Source organism: Danio rerio, chromosome 3, assembly GCF_049306965.1.
Source record: "Danio rerio strain Tuebingen ecotype United States chromosome 3, GRCz12tu, whole genome shotgun sequence".
Classification (NCBI taxonomy): domain Eukaryota; kingdom Metazoa; phylum Chordata; class Actinopteri; order Cypriniformes; family Danionidae; genus Danio; species Danio rerio.
Genome location: NC_133178.1, coordinates 32,865,205 through 32,884,985, shown reverse-complemented (window position 1 = coordinate 32,884,985; position 19,781 = coordinate 32,865,205). Strand labels below are relative to the sequence as shown.

The window sequence follows — 19,781 nt, the reverse complement described above, 5'->3', positions numbered from 1 at the left end:
CACAAATATGGAGCACATAATCTTAGGATTTACAACAAGTTGTATTGGTTTTTGATAAAAAAAAATGGTCTGTTTTTTTATCTAAAACCAATTGATCAAGTTTTATTTTGGCGGTTGTTGGTGTCAGACACTAACTAAGTCTGAGGCAGTGACAATCAAACCAGGAGAATCCCATAAACTGACATGCACTGCTTTTTTGATGTTTTTGGCTCCTCTATGGCTTGGATCAGACAAATATCTGGAAAAGAGCTGGAATGGTTGGCATTGATCAAATAATCAAGACATTTATTACTCTCAGTCTGTTCAAAGTTGATTCACCATCTCCAGAGACAACAGTAAGCAGCAGGTGTATCTGCAGATGAACAGCCTGAAGGAGGAAGACATCGCTGTGTATTATTGTGCAAGACAGTCAGTGACTGAAATGACTACAGCCCTGTGCACATAATAAAGACAGTAAATGGAATAAAATTTAAAAACCAGACACAGATCTCTAGAGTCTGTCTTTTCAAAATATTACTGTAGTGAAAAACACAGCTGTAGTTGTAATTCTTCCCATGACTAAAATACAGCCCTGTACTCACTTTCACCAGAACATGTCACTGTTCATCTATCAGAAGAAGTGTAGGTGAAATTACACAATTGGGCAAACAAATTCACATATTTGCACTGTGGAAGCAGATTTTTGATATATCAAGAAGTTGTACTAAATATAAATATTAATAAACTCAAGCACCACAGACTCCACAGGTCTTAATTCAACCTTATGCAAATGAACCGATGTTCATGTCATATTTAAACAACTGCACTGTTGTTGAGTAGAGAAATTATCTCTAATCATGTTCACTTTGTGTCTCTTGCTGCTGCTTACTGCCGTGTCTTGTATGTCAAACATTCTCTCATCAGACTGCACTCTATGCTTAGTTTAAATAGACACTTAATTCTAACTGTTTGTCAATGTTGTGTTTATCCACAGATATTGACTGTCAGGTTGTGCTCACACAGTCTGAGCGGTCAGTAAATGTGGCTCCAGGTGGTTTCCACAAGCTGACCTGTGCCTGCAGTGGATTTAGTGTTAGTGGCACTACCATGCACTGGATCCGTCAGGCACCTGGAAAAGGACTCGAATGGATTATTTATTATTATTCAGATTCATCTAAGGGCTCAGCTGAGTCAGTGCAGGGCAGATTCACGGCATCTAAAGACAGCTCCAATTTCTATCTGCACATGAATCAACTAAAGACTGAAGACACTGCTGTGTATTACTGTGCAAGTGAGACACTGTGACAACAAAAATACAGGCAGCTGTTCAAAAACACATTGTGAACAATAGGGTGAACATGATTAAGTTACACAAGATGCAAAAGGAGAAGAGCCGCTGAAGTTACATTAGGGCTGTCTGGAGAGTATAATACTTAGTTAAAAATCTACATTTCAATCATACAGTACTTGCTTTCTTAAGTCAGTACTCTATAAGTAATCAATTTTCCACGTTTTTTTTTTTTTTTAGGATGAAGGATTCAGTCTACATAATTAATTCTCTAATTTTAATAATCAAATGAACTCTTATCTCTCTTGCCACAGCAAACTATCGAACTTAAAGAAATAAAACATTTGTAGATCGAAGTGCATCTGTTTAATGCAAGAAACAAACACTCACTTACAGAAGGTTGAGTTTACCACTACTTCAGGAGTTTGGAAGACACTGGCACTTTCCCCTGAATCCTTTGCATCTTTGTATTTCTGTACTGTAATACAGATTACTTAAATGTTGTTTTAGTAGACACCAAAACTAAAGTATGAAGACTTAAAGGGAATAATTCACCCAATAATTAAAATTTACATCATAATTTATTCTTTACTTGGCACTGATCTGTTGTAGTTACTTTCTTCTGTTAAATACAAAAGATATTGGATTTTTATTTCCTACTATGAATCATGATGGCTACTTGTTTCAAGCATTCCTCCAAATATCTTCTCATAAAGGTTTGAAACAATCTAAGAGTGAGCAATTTTCCATCGTTGGGTGAAATACCTTTAGGTTTTGATAAATATTTGAGTTTTGTACATGAAGTGCTTTAAGCACACTGAAGAAACTTTGAACATCGTTGTAGTAAAGTTCGTTGTTGTGTGGGAAGAAGAAGACAGGGTCGGCGATATCAGGTAAGCAATATACTTTATTTTATTTATGCACACCACTTGCATGCTGTGTCTGTGTGTGTGTGTGCTCTCTCCTCTCCCGACTGCTCCTCCCGTTCTCCTTAAGAAGGGAGTCTCTCCGGCCCAATCACTAGAAAGACAGGTGTTATTTATCATATCTGATTGACCCGCCGGGCTCCTAGCATGCTCTCCTCCCTTATTGGGTGTTCGATCACGCTTACCTCTCCACAATCGTAAATAAGCTTTAGAAGCAGCTACAAACATTCTTATTAATGTTCCAGAATATGTAAATTTACCTTTAGAGGGCAGCATATGCAAACATACTTCTTGTCTCCCCTTTATAAGCCCCCACGCAGAGACACTAAACTTGTTTATGACTTTCCTGTGTCAAGTTCCTGTTTTTAAAACATGACAATGGATATTGTGTCCACACTGACTTTTGTCATGTTTGCTCTCACAGAACGTAAGAAGGAAACTGTTGACAGTCATGTTTCCTAATGTGTAATGATGCTGTAAAAGTTCATGTTTAATTGTTTGCATTTCAGTCTGTTGGTGTCAAACACTGACCGAGTCTGAAGCGGCGGTCATTAAACATGGAGAATCTCACAGACTTACCTGTACAGTCTCTGGATTCAGTGATGATCCGTATTTGGCTTGGATCAGACAGACTGCAGGAGGAGGTCTGGAGTGGCTGGCGTACATCTCAAGTAGTGGTAGTACTACATACTACTCTCAGTCAGTTCAGGGACGCTTCACCATCTCCAGAGACAACAGCAAGAAACAGATGTATCTGCAGATGAATAATATGAAGAGTGAAGACACTGCTGTATATTATTGTGCAAGAGTCACAGTGATGCATACAACTGCAGCACTGTACAAAATCTGAAAACAGCAATATAAACAGCTCTTTATGAAATGTTATCATGATATTTCTCATTATATTGTATCACAAAAAAACATTTTAAAAAATTGTTGAGGACGATTTTTTTTTGAAGATGAATTAAACATTTGGTAAATAGTTATTTCTTACACTAATTAAATATTTTTCAAGAGTTCACACTTAGCTGATGATTGATTATAAGCAAGTTTGGCATGCTGTCCCGGGAGAGAGCCCTGAGCTCGAAGGTTCTTGAGCCCTGGGCTCCCTCCCGTTTGGAGGAAGAGAGGGGAGCCTCGAGCTCAGGTAGATCTCGACAACTCCCCCTTTTTATAATAGCTAAAGATTAAGATTGAAGGCTATTAAAAGATATGCCGTTTTATTAGATTACCTGTATTGAAATTTAAATTTAACGATAAACTTGTTGTACATGTTTTTGGAATGTGGGAGGAAACCGGAGAACCCGGGGAAAACCCACGCAAGCACGGGAAGAACATGCAAAACTACACACAGAAACGACCACCGGCCTGTTAATGAACTAGAACCGGTGACGTTCTTGCTGTGAGGCGACAGCGCTAGTCACTGAGCCACCGTGCTGCCCTGTGGAGGGAAAGGTGAAAAGGTAGGGGTGGAAGGGGGGATTCTTCAATCGAAGATAACTGTAGTGAGAAAACCCTGGCTCTTTATAGTGGTTAGGAATGGCCTGATTGGTGGATCAAGCATGCTAATGCAGAACCAGCCGTGTTCAATCATAATCACGTGCTCCTCTCGAAATTAGTTTATGAATAAACTTCACTTCAAGAGTTCACACTTAGCTGATGATTGATTATAAGCAAGTTTGGCATGCTGTCCCGGGAGAGAGCCCTGAGCTCAAAGGTTCTTGAGCCCTGGACTCCCTCCCGTTTGGAGGAAGAGAGGGGAGCCTCGAGCTCAGGTAGATCTCGACAACTCCCCAAAATGCTCCGCTCGGGACAGCAGCCGCGTATTTGAAGAACCCCCCAAAGGCACAGGAGATTAATGCTATATCCGGCTGCTGAAAAGTGATACAGAAATAGCTTGGAGACTGGTGTGGGTGTAAAAATTAACTGAAAGTGCTTGTGTATTACTATGTGTGCTCCCGGGGCCGGTTAATTGTAGGGACCAGCGGGAGAGTGAGTGGGGTAAGTGTAAAATGTTTAAAACATATGTGGTGAGTTTCGTAAAGGTTTAGTATAGTAGTGATGGAAATTGAAGCTGTAAGTTTCTGCGGAGCTGTAGCTGCAGATGAGAAGCGGTTAACTGATTAACCGCTTTGGCAGTCCAATGGGGGGTGTGTCAGTAGTAGTATGGATAAATGGTAGTGTGCGTGAGCTCCGGTGGAACGACATAGCTGCAGCAGTGGTGCAGGGGGGATGAAGCTCGGCTGAGCGTCTCTGCGACAGCAGAGGTGCGGTGGTAGTCAGTACTAAGGGGAAGAATACGCTTCTGCAGCAGCGTTTAAACTGCTTTAGCAGTGCTGGGAGTGACAGAAGTGGTATGAGTGTAATGGAAGTGTGCATGAGCTCCAGCAGAGCGTCACTGCTGCAGCAGTGGTGCAGGGGATGTAAATGATGCTCGGCTGAGCGTCTCTACTGTTGTAGAGGTGCAATGAAAGTCAGTATTTGTAAGGGAAATACGCCTCCGCAGGGACGTTTAACTGCTTTAGCAGTGCTGGAGAGTGTATCAGTAATGGATTGCTAAGTGGAAGTGTATATGCGCTCGCTGAGCGTCACTGCTGCGGCAGTGATGTGGAGGGGAGTGATGCTCGGCTGGGCGTCTCTGCGACTGCAGAGGTGCGGTGGTAGTCAGTACTAAGGGGAAGAATACGCTTCTGCAGCAGCGTTTTAACTGCTTTAGCAGTGCTGGGAGTGACAGAAGTGGTATGAGTGTAATGGAAGTGTGCATGAGCTCCAGCAGAGCGTCACTGCTGCAGCAGTGGTGCAGGGGATGTAAATGATGCTCGGCTGAGCGTCTCTGCTGATGCAGAGGTGCAATGCAAGTCAGTATCTGAAAGGGAAATACGCCTCCGCAGAGACGTTTAACTGCTTTAGCAGTGCTGGAGAGTGTATCAGTAATGGATTGCTAAGTGGAAGTGTATATGCGCTCGCTGAGCGTCACTGCTGCGGCAGTGATGTAGGAGGGAGTGATGCTCGGCTGAGCGTCTCTGCGGCTGCAGAGGTGCGATGGAAGTCAGTATCTAAGGGAAATAGAGCTGATTAACTGTTGTGTAGCAGGTAGGGATGAGGCTTGGTAGCGACTCTGAATTGCAGGGGTGTGTAGATATTCAGTGTCAAATGAATGGTTGGTGAAATAGGATAAATGGATGAAATATGATTTGGCGGAGTTAAAGGCGTTGAAGTAGAAGATTGTATTGTGAGAAAGCCGTGTGCGTTCCCTCTAAGCCTTTACGGCTGTATAATGCGGGGATTGTATTAGTAGAAAGAGCTTTGAGCATTGTAATGTAAGAATTTGGTATGGTGAGAAAGCAATATTGTTCCCGCTAAGCCTTTACGGCTGTATTATGCGGGGATTGTATTAGTAAAGAGAGCTTCGAGCATTGTAATGTAAGAATTTGGTGTGGTGAGTAAGCCATATTTGTTCCCGCTAAGCCTTTACGACTGTATTATGCGGGGATTGTGTTAGAAAAAGAGCTTCGAGCATTGTAATGTAAGAATTTGGTATGGTAAGGAAGCAATATTTGTTCCCCCTAAGCCTTTACGGCTGTATTAAGCGGGGAGAGTGGCGATAAGGAGCTTTAGAGCGTTGTAGAGTATGAATTGTAAGGTTAGAAGTAATGCATGTTCCCGCTAAGCCTTACTGCTGTATTATGCAGAAATTTTTTTTTTTTTTTTTTTTTTTTTTTTTTTTTTTTTTTATAAAACACGTACTTTCCTACTTGTATACGCACACACGTAAATAAATAAGTGTGTACACGCACTCACACACACACACACACACACACACACACACACACATGCAACACACACACACACACACACACACACGCACACATAAACGCACACTTGAACACCGACGAATACACATTTGAGCGCACTTACGGACAAATAAATGAGAAAGAGAGAAAAAGACAGAAGGGAAAAAAGACAGATATTTGTGTTTAAGAGCTTCATAAGTGTTGATGTCGGCTACCGAGAATCTGCTGAGCTTCTCTGAGGTGATATTGGCTGAGGCGAATGTATGATTTGTAGGCGTTAGAAGACCAACGTCCGAGGGTTTGGATCTGTTGTTGGGAAAGGCCGTTGTGTGCTGCTGTAGTAGCTGCTCCTATTCTAAATGAGTGCGAAGAGAAAGGTTCGGGGGGAAAACCTGAAATGCGAAGGATTTCCTTGAGGTGAAATTGGAACCAGAAACGAGTAACTGGACGATTAGCGTCATCAGTAAAAAGTGGAGCGGATCTGTTGGGTTCTTGGGCTCTTCTGTAATGCATGTATGCTTTGAGGGTTTGGAATGGTTGAGTGGGTGAGGGAATATCAAATATATAAATAGGATGTCCTCTGCGTAATTGATCTGTTTTGCTTTGCTTGATGAAGAAGGATAGAGTTTCTTCATCTAGCAAGGTCAGATCTGATAAGGTTGGGTGAATTGTAGGATTGAAATTTGATGTTATTGTGAGTTCAGAACATCGCAAAAATCCAAAAAAAGCTAAAGTGAACATGGCGTCGAGTGTGCGGGCTGTGTGGATGGAAATATATCCTTTGCGTAGGGTGTGGATGCATTTAGAAAGGATGTTGAGTGTGATGGGTTGCCTGGTATCGGGGGAGGAGGGGTGACTTTTTTGTATACCCTTAATGAGGAGAGATGTTTGAAAATTTGAAATAGCCTCTGAAGGAGACCCGTGAATCAATTTGTGAAAAAATTGGATCCCACTTAGGTAGCTTCGAATGGAACTGGCTTGTAGATTTTTTGTAAGGTGTAAATGTGCTATAAATGAGGTGATAGAAAGGAGAGAAAAGTCAGGAAAATGAGTTTTGTACAGACAGTGGAAGTTTTTGAAGGAACTCCAAGCAGTGAGATATGATTGGAGGGTCCTAGGAGCGACACCCTGCAGGATGAGAGAAATGGCTGATTCTCTGAGGTGGTGTAGAGGATGGTTTATGGCAATATCATCTCTGAATAGTGAGGAACAGGTGTTGGATGAGGGTCCGCTTCTGGTGCTAACAGCCGAAATTTCTGAAACAAAAAGCGAGACAGAGAATCAGCAATTTGATTTTTACAACCTGATACATGTTCAGCAGATATGATAAACTGTTTTGTGGCAGCTGTCCAAACGAGGCGTCTTAATAAGGGCATGAGTGACGGTGAGTGCGAGCGCCCTTTATTAATGCATTGAACTGTAGCCTCGTTGTCACAATGTACGAGGATGCTAGAGGCGGACCATTCGTTACCCCATAAAATGGCCGCAGCGACGATGGGATATAATTCGAATAGAGCTGATGATTGCTCGTTTTGAGGCATTTCCAACATTTGGGGTGGCCATGGGGACGCGAACCAGCGGCCTTGGTAAAAACCCCCGAAACCGACTGATGGGGCGGCGTCGGTGAATAATTTAATATCTACCGGCGATGCTATAAGGTCGCTGTAAAAAAAGGAGCATCCGTTCCATTGCTTAAGGAAAGATATCCATAAGCTAATTTCGTCGCGACAGGGTTTAGATAGAAGGATTGTATCTTCTAAACCAGGAACTGAGGTAGAGAGTTGTAGGAGGTGCGAAATAAACGGACGACCTTGGGGGATAATGCGCATGGCGAAGTTTAAGTGCCCGAGGATGGAGAGGAGTTCGCATTTTGTACATGACTGGTTTTCGATGAAAATTTGGCATAGAGATGTAATGCGGTCGACTTTCTCTTTTGGGAGAGATGCTTGGAAAATATTCGAGTCTAGGTTGATACCCAGGAATTCGATGGACGTGCTTGGACCGGATGTTTTTTCCTCTGCTAGAGGGATTCCGAGGTCGGCGAAAACTTTTTGGGTGATCGCCAAATGATTATTTGGAGGAGACGACGGAGGAGAGATGATTAGGAAGTCGTCTAACAGATGTATAAGGTAAGGAATTCCGTAATTGTTGGAAAGTATCCAACATACGGCTTCTGAAAGCATGTCGAATATTTTTGGGCTGCTTTTGCAGCCGAAAGTTAACCGGACTGCAAAGTAGAATTTTGATCGCCAGCGAATGCCAAAAAGGTGCCAGAAATCTGGGTGGATTGGCATAATTTTAAAAGCGGATGTAATATCGACTTTAGCTAACCAGGCATTACGGCCGGCGGTTTTGATAAGGGTTATGGCTTGGTCTATGTCGTGGTAGTGAAGCGAGTATTCGTCTATCGGGATAGTGCTGTTTATGCTGGGAAATACGGAGTTATGTGGCGCGGAGAGATCAATAATGAGGCGCTTTTTACCGGAGAATTTCCGAGTAGCCACTCCAATAGGACTAATACGAAATACTGTAAACGGCGGAGCTGTAAAAGGCCCGATCATGAAGTCGTTATCAATTTCTTTTTTGATAAGCTGGTCGACTGTTTCTGGTTCGGCTTTTGCAGATAGAAGATTAGGACAGCAGAGGTTGTATGAGGGAGAGGCTGAAACACCTGGGTGGAATCCGTGAGTTAAACCTGAAATGAGAAAATCAGAGAAGTTAGTATCAGGGTGATCTTTTAACTCAGAAATAAGGTGAGGAATATTCACAGGAGTCGATAGGTAGTTTTTATATTTTTTATTGTTTGCTCTGAAGATTGGGCAAACAATTTTAGCGTGAGCCCCACCGCAAAATGAACAGACATGCAGATATTTGCAAGGGTTTTTCTGACATCTACCTAAGTTGAAGTTAATACAGATGTTATTGGAAGGAGTGGAGCGGATAGAAGAAGGAGGGAGAAGAGGAGAAATGTTAGGATTAGCGGGGCGGGGAACGTAACTAGTAGATTTCGGGTTCTGAACTGTGTTAGCGGAGGGAGAGATGAAAGGGCAAGAGGTAGTGACGTGAAGACTTGAGCGGCAGACCGCGCAGGCTAGATTACGGCATCCTAAAAAGACCCGATTATGGATATCAAAGTCCACGGCCCCCCAGTACGGAATTTGATTCCATTGGGTTACCCGGATTGCACATTTGGCTGAAAATAATTTGTGGTACGTGTAAAAATGAGTGCCCCCGTAGGAGAGCGCGAGTTCGGCTATGATCGCCATGTAGTCATTTAACTCGCGCCTCCTATGGGGGAAGGCGGAACAGATGACTTCTGTATAGCGTGAAAATGCCATGGTAAATTCGGGTAAGGATAAGATACGTGACTGTGTGTTGGACGATTGTTTTAAGGTGAAGGTGAATTCGCCGCAATCGACCTGACGTTCTGCCGCGGGAGGTGAAATTGGTGACAGGAGTGTGATGAGATCTATATCTGCACCTGAGAGAATCTGGTTTCTTGTAGCTGTAGAGATAGGGGTGGGATCCAGAGCCAGAGCGTTAGGCGGCATAGGGAGGGGAGTGGCGGTGAAAAGTGTGTAGGAGGGCCGTGCTGAGGAAACTGGTGCGGGGAGAGTTTGAGTTGGATCAGTGCTAGTGTGTGCTAAAGGGAGTGAAAAAGAGGGGGGAATAGGGTAGGTTGGAAGAGAGGAAGCTGGTTGGTTATGGGGAATAGAGTAAGAAGTAGAAGGTTGAGGAGGGAGAGAGAAAGGCTGATTAATCTGAAAGGCAGGAGGAGCGGAAACGTTAGGTTGGAAAGGATTAGAAGAAATTGGAGGGATAGGAGGGGTAGCAGGAGAACTGGAGGGAGGGGCTGGAGGCCAAGAGAAAGAGGGAGGTAAAAGTTGAGAAACGGGGAGTCCTTGGTTCAAGTCCTGACGGTGTGACGTAGCTGGTGGTGACTGGGATTCCTGGGGGTGTGGTCCTGTGGGTGCGCTGCTGGATACATGTTTGGTTTTTGATTTTCTTTTTCCTGGTTGAGTGCGGGTGGGTTGAGGGTAGGGGGTGTGTCTGGCGCTGGGTTCCCTGGTGATAGGTCTTTTGCTGGTACTGAGTAACGGGTGGGAATCTGAAGTGGCGTTTGAATAGAGTTTGAGTAGTTCCGGTTTGTTGAGGGTCCTTGGGGCGTGAATGCCGAGATCTGCGAGATGTTTGCGTAGTTCTGAAATAGTTATTCTTGTGGGCTGACGGAAGGAGGAAACTGTAGCATATGATGAGGCTGGGGACGTGGCTTGCTGTCTGGATGTCGATGGAGGAGTGGAACTGGTGCGAAGTCTGGTGGATGATCGGGTGGATCGGCGGCTTCTTGTGGCGTTCTGGGGCTCTGTTTGAGGTACCGTGGAGAGTTCGGGTGCTGCTGGCTCTTCTGTAAAGGTGAGTGGTACTGGATTGACTGGATTGATGGTGGAATTACTGGGGCTGTTGACGTTGTTGTTGTTGATTTCCATCTTTTGAAGGTATTGTAGAAAGATGGGCAGTGGTAAGGGTTATTGTTGATGTAGCTGTTGGTTAGCTTAGCTTGCTTCGCCGTGCTGTTGTTGTTGTCGTTGTCGTAGTTGCTGTTGTTGTAGTAGTAGTAGTTGTTGAAATATTTGTTGTTGTAGTAGTAGTTGTAGTAGTAGTAGTTGTTGTTGTTGAAGTAGTTGTTGTTGTTGTTGTCGTAGTAGTTGTTGTTGTTTTTGTTGTTGTAGTAGTTGTTGTTGTAGTTGTAGTTGTAGTAGTTTTCGTTGTTTTCTGTCGTAAACGTTGCTTGCTTTGTTCTTCAATCGAAGATAACTGTAGTGAGAAAACCCTGGCTCTTTATAGTGGTTAGGAATGGCCTGATTGGTGGATCAAGCATGCTAATGCAGAACCAGCCGTGTTCAATCATAATCACGTGCTCCTCTCGAAATTAGTTTATGAATAAACTTCACCTAGCAAAACAATGTGTACTTGTACACATGTGTATGTACTTAATCTTGCCAAAAATAGTAAAACTTTGATATTATAAATTAATTTCTTGGAAATAACGGAAGAGTAAAAATTATTTGGGTGTCTGTGGCGAAGTGGGTAGAATTATCGCCTCACAGCAGGAAGGTCGCTGGTTCGAGCCCCAGCTGAGTCAGATGGCGTTTCGTTGTGGAGTTTGCATGTTCTTCCCATGTTGACGTGGGTTTCCTCCAGGTGCTCCAGTTTCCCCCACAGTCCAAAGATGTGTGGTATAGGTGAATTGAACAAACTAACTTGGCTGTAGTGTATGTGTGTGAATGTGAGAGTGTATGGGTGTTTCCTAGTGTTGGGTTGCAGCTGGAAGGACATTCGCTGCGTAAAGCATATGCTGGATAAGTTGGTGGTTCATTCAGCTGTAGTGACCCCTGATAAATAAAGGGACTAAGTCGAAAAGAAAATGAATGAATGAATAACTACAATATTATATTTCCAGCTTTTCAGTTAGTTTGTTTTTAATGCAATTGCAATTAGATTTTTTTTTATAATTTATTACAATCATTATTTTTTTTGCTGTGATTGTTTAAAAAACAATCAAACCCCCACAAAATTGCAAACCCATAAAAATTCACAAAATGTAATGTGACTTTTTTGTCCAAATTTTTTTCTTTTGCCTTTCTAATACAGTATATATATATATAAGATAGTTTATATATATATATATATATATATATATATATATATATATATATATATATATATATATATATATATATATATATATATTATTCAGACAGATACAGTGTTACTTTTTCAATTAATACAAATTTTCAATTAATACAATTAATACAAAAGTGGTTGTTTGTAGCTTAAACATATGTAGCCTCCTAAGTAAATGTTTACAGTATATGCTTAATTTTCTGACTATAAATAAGCTAATTGAAAGCTAAATATTTATTTGTATCAATATTTACCAATCATAAAAAAATCTGAGACAGAATGGCTGCTCTGTAGTAAGAAATACTGTTCACAATGAGGAAGATATAGCCAAGGCTTTATGCAAAGCATTTTCTTTTTTTTTTTTGTGTCTGTCAACCTTTCATGGAGGGAGTCTGATGGAGGATTGGCTATGCAAATTAAACTGTATTTTATGTTGTGTAAATACATATTAAGTTCATCTGTGTGTTTTATCAGTGAGTCTCTTCAAAACTGCAGCAAAAATGGACCTTAAACTTACCTGTCTGTTAATAAGCATCATAGTCTGTATAAATAGTGAGTATGATTTAAAAATTAATTATTATTTGTTGTACTTTTTTATATACTACACTGCTAAGAACAATGGTCTAACTTTCATTTTTACAGAGTGCAAAGGTCAGACACTGACTGAGTCTGAGTCAGTAATCATCAAACCAGGCAATGGGAAACATCCACACACTCATTCATACACATACACTGCGAACAATTTAGCCCACCCAATTTACCAATAGCGCAGACTTAAGGGGGAAACCGGAGCACCTGGAGGAAAGCATACGAACACTGGGTGAACAAGCAAACTCCACACAGAAACGCCAACTGACATAGCCAAGGCTCGAACAAGCAACCTTCTTGCTGTGAGGTGAATGTGCTACCTACTGGTCCACCGTGCAGTAATATATAATTTAATGTAGTGACAATAAATATATATATTTTTTTACTTTAGTACAAAGAAACTATCGTTTTTACCCATACTGTATATGTAAGTTGGTTGAAAATGGAAAATGTAATCTAACATCAATCAATTAATTCTGCCCAAGGAAAAAAAATACATGTAGTCAAAAGTAAAGTTGGCGGTTCATTCTGCTGTGGCGACCCCTGATGAATAAAGGGACTAAGCTGGAGCAAAATGAATGAATGAATGACATTTGGCTATGCTATTGCTAGTTATATCGATATATCGATACTCAGAAACTTTTAATTTGGTATCGATATTTTAACTATATTTTAATAATTACTGCATAACTAAATGTTTTAGCGCTGTGTACAGGATTGTCAGTGACGCTTTGTATACAAGACGTTACACCAATCAATCTGTGGAGAACGTGACGTGTCCCTTATGTCCCTTTCAGAAAATAGGTCTTTGAATGTTCAAAATCACATCCTTATTTAACTCGCATTATAATATGCAAATTTTCACCATCCCATGAGAGAATAAGAGTCACCATTTCCTCCTTAACAGAGACAGACCACTAATAACAGGATAAAGCTGTGTGAACGTCTGTCTGAACTTGAAATCAATCATGAGTCAAACTCTTCTCCTTTTATTTGCCTTATTTCCATGTGAGTGGATTCAGTCACATCAGTGAAGAGAGAATCTTTTGTTGCTTTTCATACAAACATTAGTTAGAAACAGATATGTTATTGTCTTTTACAGATGTTTCTGGCATCTCCCTGACCTCATCTCCTGCACAGATTAAAGCTGCTGGTCAGTCGGTCAGGTTGTCCTGTCAAATTTCTGGATACGCTCTCACAGATTATGGCACAGCTTGGATCAGACATCCTCCTGGAAAAGCCATGGAGTGGATCGGGATCATATGGGGTAGTGGATCAATAGCCTCTGGGAACTCCTTCAAGAGTCGCTTCACCATTTCCAGAGACACGGGCAGAAATGAGCTGTACTTAGACATTAGCAGCCTGCAGACTGAGGACACAGCTGTGTATTATTGTGCAAAGACAGCCACAGTGGCTCAGTTCAGTGAGAGAATCTGACAAAAACACATCTACACTTCATCAACACAATTATCTACACACACGATGCAAACACTTTACTATAACATCATATATTTTGAGGGCTGGAAGTGTTTATGTATTTATTTTACAGATTCAGAAATAGGCTATGAAAATAATAAAATAACTGTCAAATGTATATAATTAATGTTACCACATATTTTTTGTATACCACAAGAGGGAGTCATTTACATTTTAAACAAGCTGTTTTACGAATTATCAGGATATTGTATTGAAATATAAATTCTGATATGTAATAAAAACAGCATACTAATGTAGCAACATTACATACATATAAAACCACAGTAATGTAAAATACATTAGGAAACTCCAAATAAACAGAACTGAGTTCACCAACAGGAACTCCTTTCTCTCACATGATCAGCCTCAATACTCACTTCATTTTACTTTCTCAGATCATATATTATAAAACTAAGGCAAGAGAAATCAGCTTATGCAAATGTGTTTATTTAACTGCATATAACACACAGATTTAGCTTAACTGTTCAATGACTGGTGAAATAATATCTAATGAGCTGACTTTACATTTAGAAAACATGTTGGAAAAGGTGTCAAAAAGCATTTTGTTTATCATCTTAATATTGATTCTTTTACAGCATGGTAATTTGACATTTATTCATTTTTCTAGTTATCACTTTGATTATTTAAAGCTGTTCTTTAATGCAATTTTGTCTTTTATTGCACAGGTATCAGTGGGGATGAAATTCGATTAGATCAGTCACCTGCTGTGACAAAGAGACCTGGAGAAACAGTGAAGATCTCCTGTAAAATATCTGGGTTTACAATGACTGAGCACTACATGCACTGGATACGGCAGAAGCCTGGAGAAGCTCTGGAATGGATTGGGAAAATTAATACTGGCAGCAGTTCTTGCTCTGATTATCTTGTCTATGCAGACTACATAAAAAAATACCACGATGAGTGAGGATGTTTCTCAAAGTACACAATATCTTGAAGTCAAGAGTCTGAGAGAAGAGCACACTGCTATTTATTACTGTGCTCGAGAACCAGGGCACAGCGACTCCATCTGATGATGCAGCTCTACAAGAACTCAGAAATACAAAGTGAAAAGTTTTCTTATACGTTTATGAACAATCTTTATCATCCTTATGTTTTTCATCATAATTTTCATCATTATCATCATAACAGCAACAACAACAATACTCACATAATATAAATAATATTTATTATTGTTGTTTCTAATTCAGATACGTTCTAGCTTGAAATCCACACACAATTGATATTCCAACTTCTGTTAATAATTTGAATTATTCTCCTTTCATCTGTCTTTTTGGTTTCTAAAATCTCTCACAACATTTTCGTTCAGAACAAAAAGGGATTATTTCATTCTAAAGTTCTCTTGTAGAACACTCCTGTTCTGACTGCTGTAGTAATATACAGTGCATATATAATTTACCAGTGATCAGAAACAACCAAATTATCTTGAAAATCCACCACTGTTAACAACATGAAATACCACAATGCCTCACTCTGTCCACCTCACTGACCAGACTTACCCAGACCCTTCTCAAGACGCCACATTCAAGCACCAGTCATATACCCGTGGAATTAGTACAGCTAAAAGATTACCTAAAAGCTCAAAATACTAATCAAGCAACATTCACCATTTACTACATACACACCCGGATTCTGCTCATGAGGCTTGCTGCTTTTGTTATTGCTTTAGATATTTAACATGAAAAGACCTTACTAGTTTTTTTTTTTTTTGATGATTTGTATGAAAACATCAGAATTAGAGTGACATTTTAATAGATTTAGTAGGAGAAACCAAATCATACTTACAAGATCACATCTCTATTATAAGACAAAAAAATACCATGAATTTGCATATACTCTATGCAAAAAAAAAAAAAAAAAAAAAAATTAGAAAGGGAGGATCAGCATCCTTTAAAATACCCAAGGGATTTTGTTATAAACTGAAACTGGAGTCAGTTTCTGTGCTCAAAACATCACAGTTTTAGGGTGTGTTTGGGGTGACAATGGAAATGTTACTTTATGGAGTTGTGTTGATGATGATTAGAAGTAAGAAGCTCTTTATTGTGTACTATACTAAGAATCAAAGTCTGCTTCTTTAAATAGTTTTCATTCTTTTTACATTAATTGTCCATGTTTTTCAGCTGTAAGTGGTCAGTCTTTGACCTCCTCAGACTCTGTGGTGAAAAGACCAGGAGAGTCAGTCACTCTGTCCTGCACTGGGTCTGGATTCTCAGTGGGTGACTACTGGATGCACTGGATACGCCAGAAACCAGGGAAAGGACTTGAATGGATTGGAGGAAGATATAGCTCAACTGTATATTTTGCTCAGTCTCTACAGGGTCAGTTTTCCATCTCAACAGACACCAGCAAAAATATGGTGTACCTGGAGATAAAAAGCCTGAATACTGAAGACGCAGCTGTTTATTACTGTGCACGAGAGACACTCTTACACAAAAGGCTGCAGCGCCCATCAAAAACCTGCATTGTGTTTGTGAAGTCAGTCAGACATTACCAAACCGTTTATAGGAAATTAAAGCATTACTCTCCTTTAGGTGAACACATTTTGTAGAATTTGCTACAACAGAATACATGCTTTATCAAGCCATACTCAATATCACATAAAAGACATTAACATTACTGCACTTACTGCTGATATAACGAAGGTGCATGCTGGGTGGAAATATGGAGCTTTAATTAACATAATGTGTCATAGTGAATAATACAATTTTTTATTTTAACCTTTTAAATAATTTAAAACGTTTTTAAAGGTCTCATTTGATTTGATTTAGGTGCTTTCATTGAAGAAAAGTTTTTCATTTAATAAAAAACTATTAATTCAGCTAAATGCACTTGTCACACAGAGGCGTTTTTCGGGTGTGTGTGAAACAAGAAAAAAAAAATGAATGATGGCTCAGCCGACGTAGCACTATGGTGCAAGGTGCGTTTATTTACAGTGCAAAAGTTTCCATTCCAAAAATCCCAAAAATAAAAGAAAAAAAATAGATATATATATACAAAAAATAAACAAACAACAAAACAAACAAATAGAGACAATAAAGTAACAAAATAATTATATACAAAATATTTGTTCTCCAGAATTATCAAAACCAACTATTCGCCACTACTCACACCTTCTATCTCCAACGACTCCCACACTGAACTGAGCACAAGTCACTCTATTTATAGTGAGTGACTCCGCCCAGTTTGGATTAAACTATATTGAAGGTAAGTATAAGGTAAGTATGGACATAAACAAATCTTTCAGGTAAGTATTTCACACTTTCATACACTTCATTTGTATTACTATATAACTTAAAACCAAAATTATTAAATCAGCATTTTCACATGTCATGAATACTGCTTTTTCCATTGTTTTCCCATTCTTTTCATCCCCCACATAAAACACATAGTCTCCCCCGGGTGCCCAACCACTCAGCGCATGCGCAGCGCATCACTGTGCATAAAATGCTGCGCATGACCTTTTTGGCCCCTTTTGCCTCCCGTAGCCGCGATTGCGCAACCCGGAAGAGAGACGCAACAGAAACGCAACGAGACGAACAAACACAAACACAAACGGACACACAGGTAAGACAAATGTATGCGGTGTGATTTATGGCGTGTCAGAATATGCAAGGATTAATGGAGTATATAATGTGTTTGTGCGTGTATGTGTTTTTATTACAGCGCAATCTCCCGTGTGCACCCGATCGATCGGCTGGTGGAGTGAAGGTAAGTTATGTGTGTGTGCGTGAATATGTGGGTGTACAGCTCTGCCGCAGGCCAGTGACAAACTCCTTTGTCACATTACCTCCCACCTCTCCTAGATTGCTGACGTCAGGCAATCGTGACAGGTAATCTGCTGTGACATTGCTCTTTCCCGCCTTGTATCTTACATTAAACTTGAAAGGCTGCAGTGACAGGTACCATCTGGTCACTCTGGCATTCTGGTCTTTCATTGTATTGATCCAGGTTAAGGCTCTATGATCCGTTTCTAGGGTAAACTCTCTACCCATCAGGTAGTATCTCAAACTGTCCAGTGCCCACTTTATAGCCAATCCTTCTTTTTCAATGGTGGCATACCTGGTCTCTCGTGGCAACAGCTTTCTACTCAGGTATAGGATGGGGTGTTCCTGACCTTCATCCTCCTGCATAAGCACTGCTCCAATTCCTCTCGCTGAGGCATCCACCTGTACCAAGAACTTCTTTGTAAAGTCTGGGCTTCGTAAAACAGGTACAGTACACATTCTTTCTTTCAAGGTAATGAAAGCCTTCTCACATTCTTTGGTCCACGGAACCGGATTCTTTATGGCTTTAGCCGTCAAATTCGTCAAGGGTGCTGCTTTTTCAGAGAATTGAGGAATGAATCTCCGATACCATCCCACCAGTCCGAGAAAGGATCGTACCTCCTTCTTGGTACGAGGTCTAGGACAGTTGCGGAGTGCCTCCACTTTGTCCACTTGTGGTCGTATCTCTCCATTCCCCAGCTGGAACCCAAGATACCTCGTTTCTTGTCTGGCCCACTCGCACTTGGCGACGTTCAGTGTCAAACCAGCTTTCTGTATCTTCTGCAGAATCTTGTGCAGATGGTGTACATGATCGGTCCAGGTAGTACTATAAATGACTACGTCATCCAGGTATGCGGCACTGTACTCCTCACAGTTTCTTAATACCTGATTCATGAGTCTTTGGAACGTTGCGGGAGCTCCATGAAGACCAAAGGGCATGGTCTTAAAATGGTATAGCCCCACTGGTGTCCTAAATGCAGTATACTCCCTGCTCGTCTTCTCCAAGGGTACCTGCCAGTATCCTTTACAGAGGTCCAAAGTAGTGATGTATTTGGCTCTCCCAATCCTCTCGACCAGTTCATCGATGCGTGGCATCGGGTAAGCGTCAAACTTGGACACCGCATTTAACTTCCTGAAGTCCAGGCATACTCTCAGCGTACCATCCTTCTTAGGTACAATGACTATTGGACTACTCCAAGCACTAGTCGATGGTTCTATGATGTCCATTTCCAACATCATCTTCAGCTCTTCCTTCAAGGGTTTAATCAGGCTTTCAGGCACTCTATATGGCCTTTGACGAATAGGTGTTGCTTCCGTTAGACAGATTTTGTGCTCCACCAAGTTTGTTCTTCCAGGTCTTCCTCTCTGTAATTCTGGGTAGGTGTTTAACACTTCGGTCAGTTCCACTCTTTGCCTCTCTTGCAGATGTTCCAGGCTTACCGCTGACTGCAAGTGTTCTGGGGTTTCAAAGTCCACCTTGTCGTCATCTTCTGCTTCAGGTGTCTCCACCTTACAGGCCAACATACCTTTCTTCAACTCAGGTCCTTGCTCCCGCCATTCCTTCAAAAGATTGACGTGGTATGTTTGATTTTTCTTCCCCTTATCTGGATGAAACACCTCATAGGTAACAGGACCCTTCTTCTTAGTGATCTCATAGGGACCCTGCCACTTCGCCAATAGCTTGTTTGTGGAAGATGGTAATAGTAACAGCACTTTTTGTCCTGGTTGGTATTCTCTCCGTCGAGACCATTTGTCGTACCACAGCTTCTGGTTCTTCTGAGCTTCCTCTAGATTCTCCTGAGCTTGCTCTCGGTACTTCTCAAGTCTGTCTCTCATCTGTAATACAAACTTTACAATGTTAGTTTCTCCTTCGGCTGTAGTGCTTGATGCTTCCCAACTCCTCTTCACCAGATCGAGAGGACCTTGCACCTGCCATCCGTACAGGAGTTCAAAAGGCGAAAAGCCTGTGGATGCCTGTGGGACCTCTCGGTATGCATATAGCAGGAACGGAAGCCACTTGTCCCAGTCTTTGCCGTTGTCACTTACAAATTTCCTCAACATCCTTTTGAGGGTTTGATTAAATCTCTCTACTAATCCATCGGTTTGTGGATGGTAGGGACTTGTACGGATGGAATGGATGCCCAGCTGCTTGTGCAGTAACTGCATCAGTCTTGATGTGAAATTAGTGCCCTGATCAGTGATGATCTCTTGCGGGAATCCAACTCTGGAAAACAGTTGTGTTAATGCAGTGATTACCTTAGCA

At 41.1% G+C, this 19,781-nt stretch overlaps 3 protein-coding genes across 49 annotated transcripts in view; 2 read left to right on the top strand and 1 right to left on the bottom strand.

Moving 5' to 3' along the window:
• The window catches only part of ighd (immunoglobulin heavy constant delta), a 184,658-nt gene that overhangs the window by 84,594 nt on the left and 80,283 nt on the right, over window positions 1–19,781 (top strand). For 2 of the 46 annotated variants that reach the window (XM_073944704.1, XM_073944702.1), the window contains exons 1-2: window positions 818–879; window positions 974–1,270. The exons of 41 other annotated variants lie outside the window; for them this stretch is intronic. Coding sequence is in view for 2 of the 5 variants with exons in the window: in XM_073944677.1 (XP_073800778.1) it covers window positions 2,566–2,620; window positions 2,703–3,007 (360 nt within the window). In the remaining 3 variants the exon portion in view is untranslated. Of the gene's footprint in view, window positions 1–817; window positions 880–973; window positions 1,281–2,289; window positions 2,621–2,702; window positions 3,008–19,781 lie in introns of those variants that run through there. 3 more of the 46 variants (XM_073944695.1, XM_073944682.1, XM_073944677.1) reach the window with 3 other exon arrangements.
• Window positions 1–19,781, top strand: part of LOC137489848 (immunoglobulin gamma-1 heavy chain) — a 92,960-nt gene that overhangs the window by 35,003 nt on the left and 38,176 nt on the right. Inside the window, exons 1-2 of one of the 2 annotated variants that reach the window (XM_073944707.1) lie at window positions 15,596–15,779; window positions 15,875–16,162. The exons of the other annotated variant lie outside the window; for it this stretch is intronic. The gene's annotated coding sequence lies outside the window, so the exon portion shown is untranslated. Of the gene's footprint in view, window positions 1–15,595; window positions 15,780–15,874; window positions 16,163–19,781 lie in introns of those variants that run through there. 2 annotated transcript variants of the gene reach the window in all.
• LOC141381227 (uncharacterized) lies at window positions 3,201–10,937 on the bottom strand. Its single transcript, XM_073944655.1, has 2 exons — window positions 9,469–10,937; window positions 3,201–7,243 (listed from the first exon to the last, which is right to left on the bottom strand). The coding sequence occupies exons 1-2, from the start codon at window positions 10,472–10,474 to the stop codon at window positions 6,180–6,182; spliced, it is 2,070 nt and encodes a 689-aa protein (XP_073800756.1). The 5' UTR covers window positions 10,475–10,937; the 3' UTR covers window positions 3,201–6,179.

Excerpts from the sequence above, each read along its gene's own strand:
- LOC141381227 (XM_073944655.1), bottom strand. The coding sequence starts at position 10,474 with ATGGAAATCAACAACAACAACGTCAACAGCCCCAGTAATTCCACCATC. Across the intron at positions 7,244-9,468 it reads AAGAAACCAGATTCTCTCAG|AAATTTCGGCTGTTAGCACC; the intron begins GTGCAGATATAG and ends TTTTTGTTTCAG.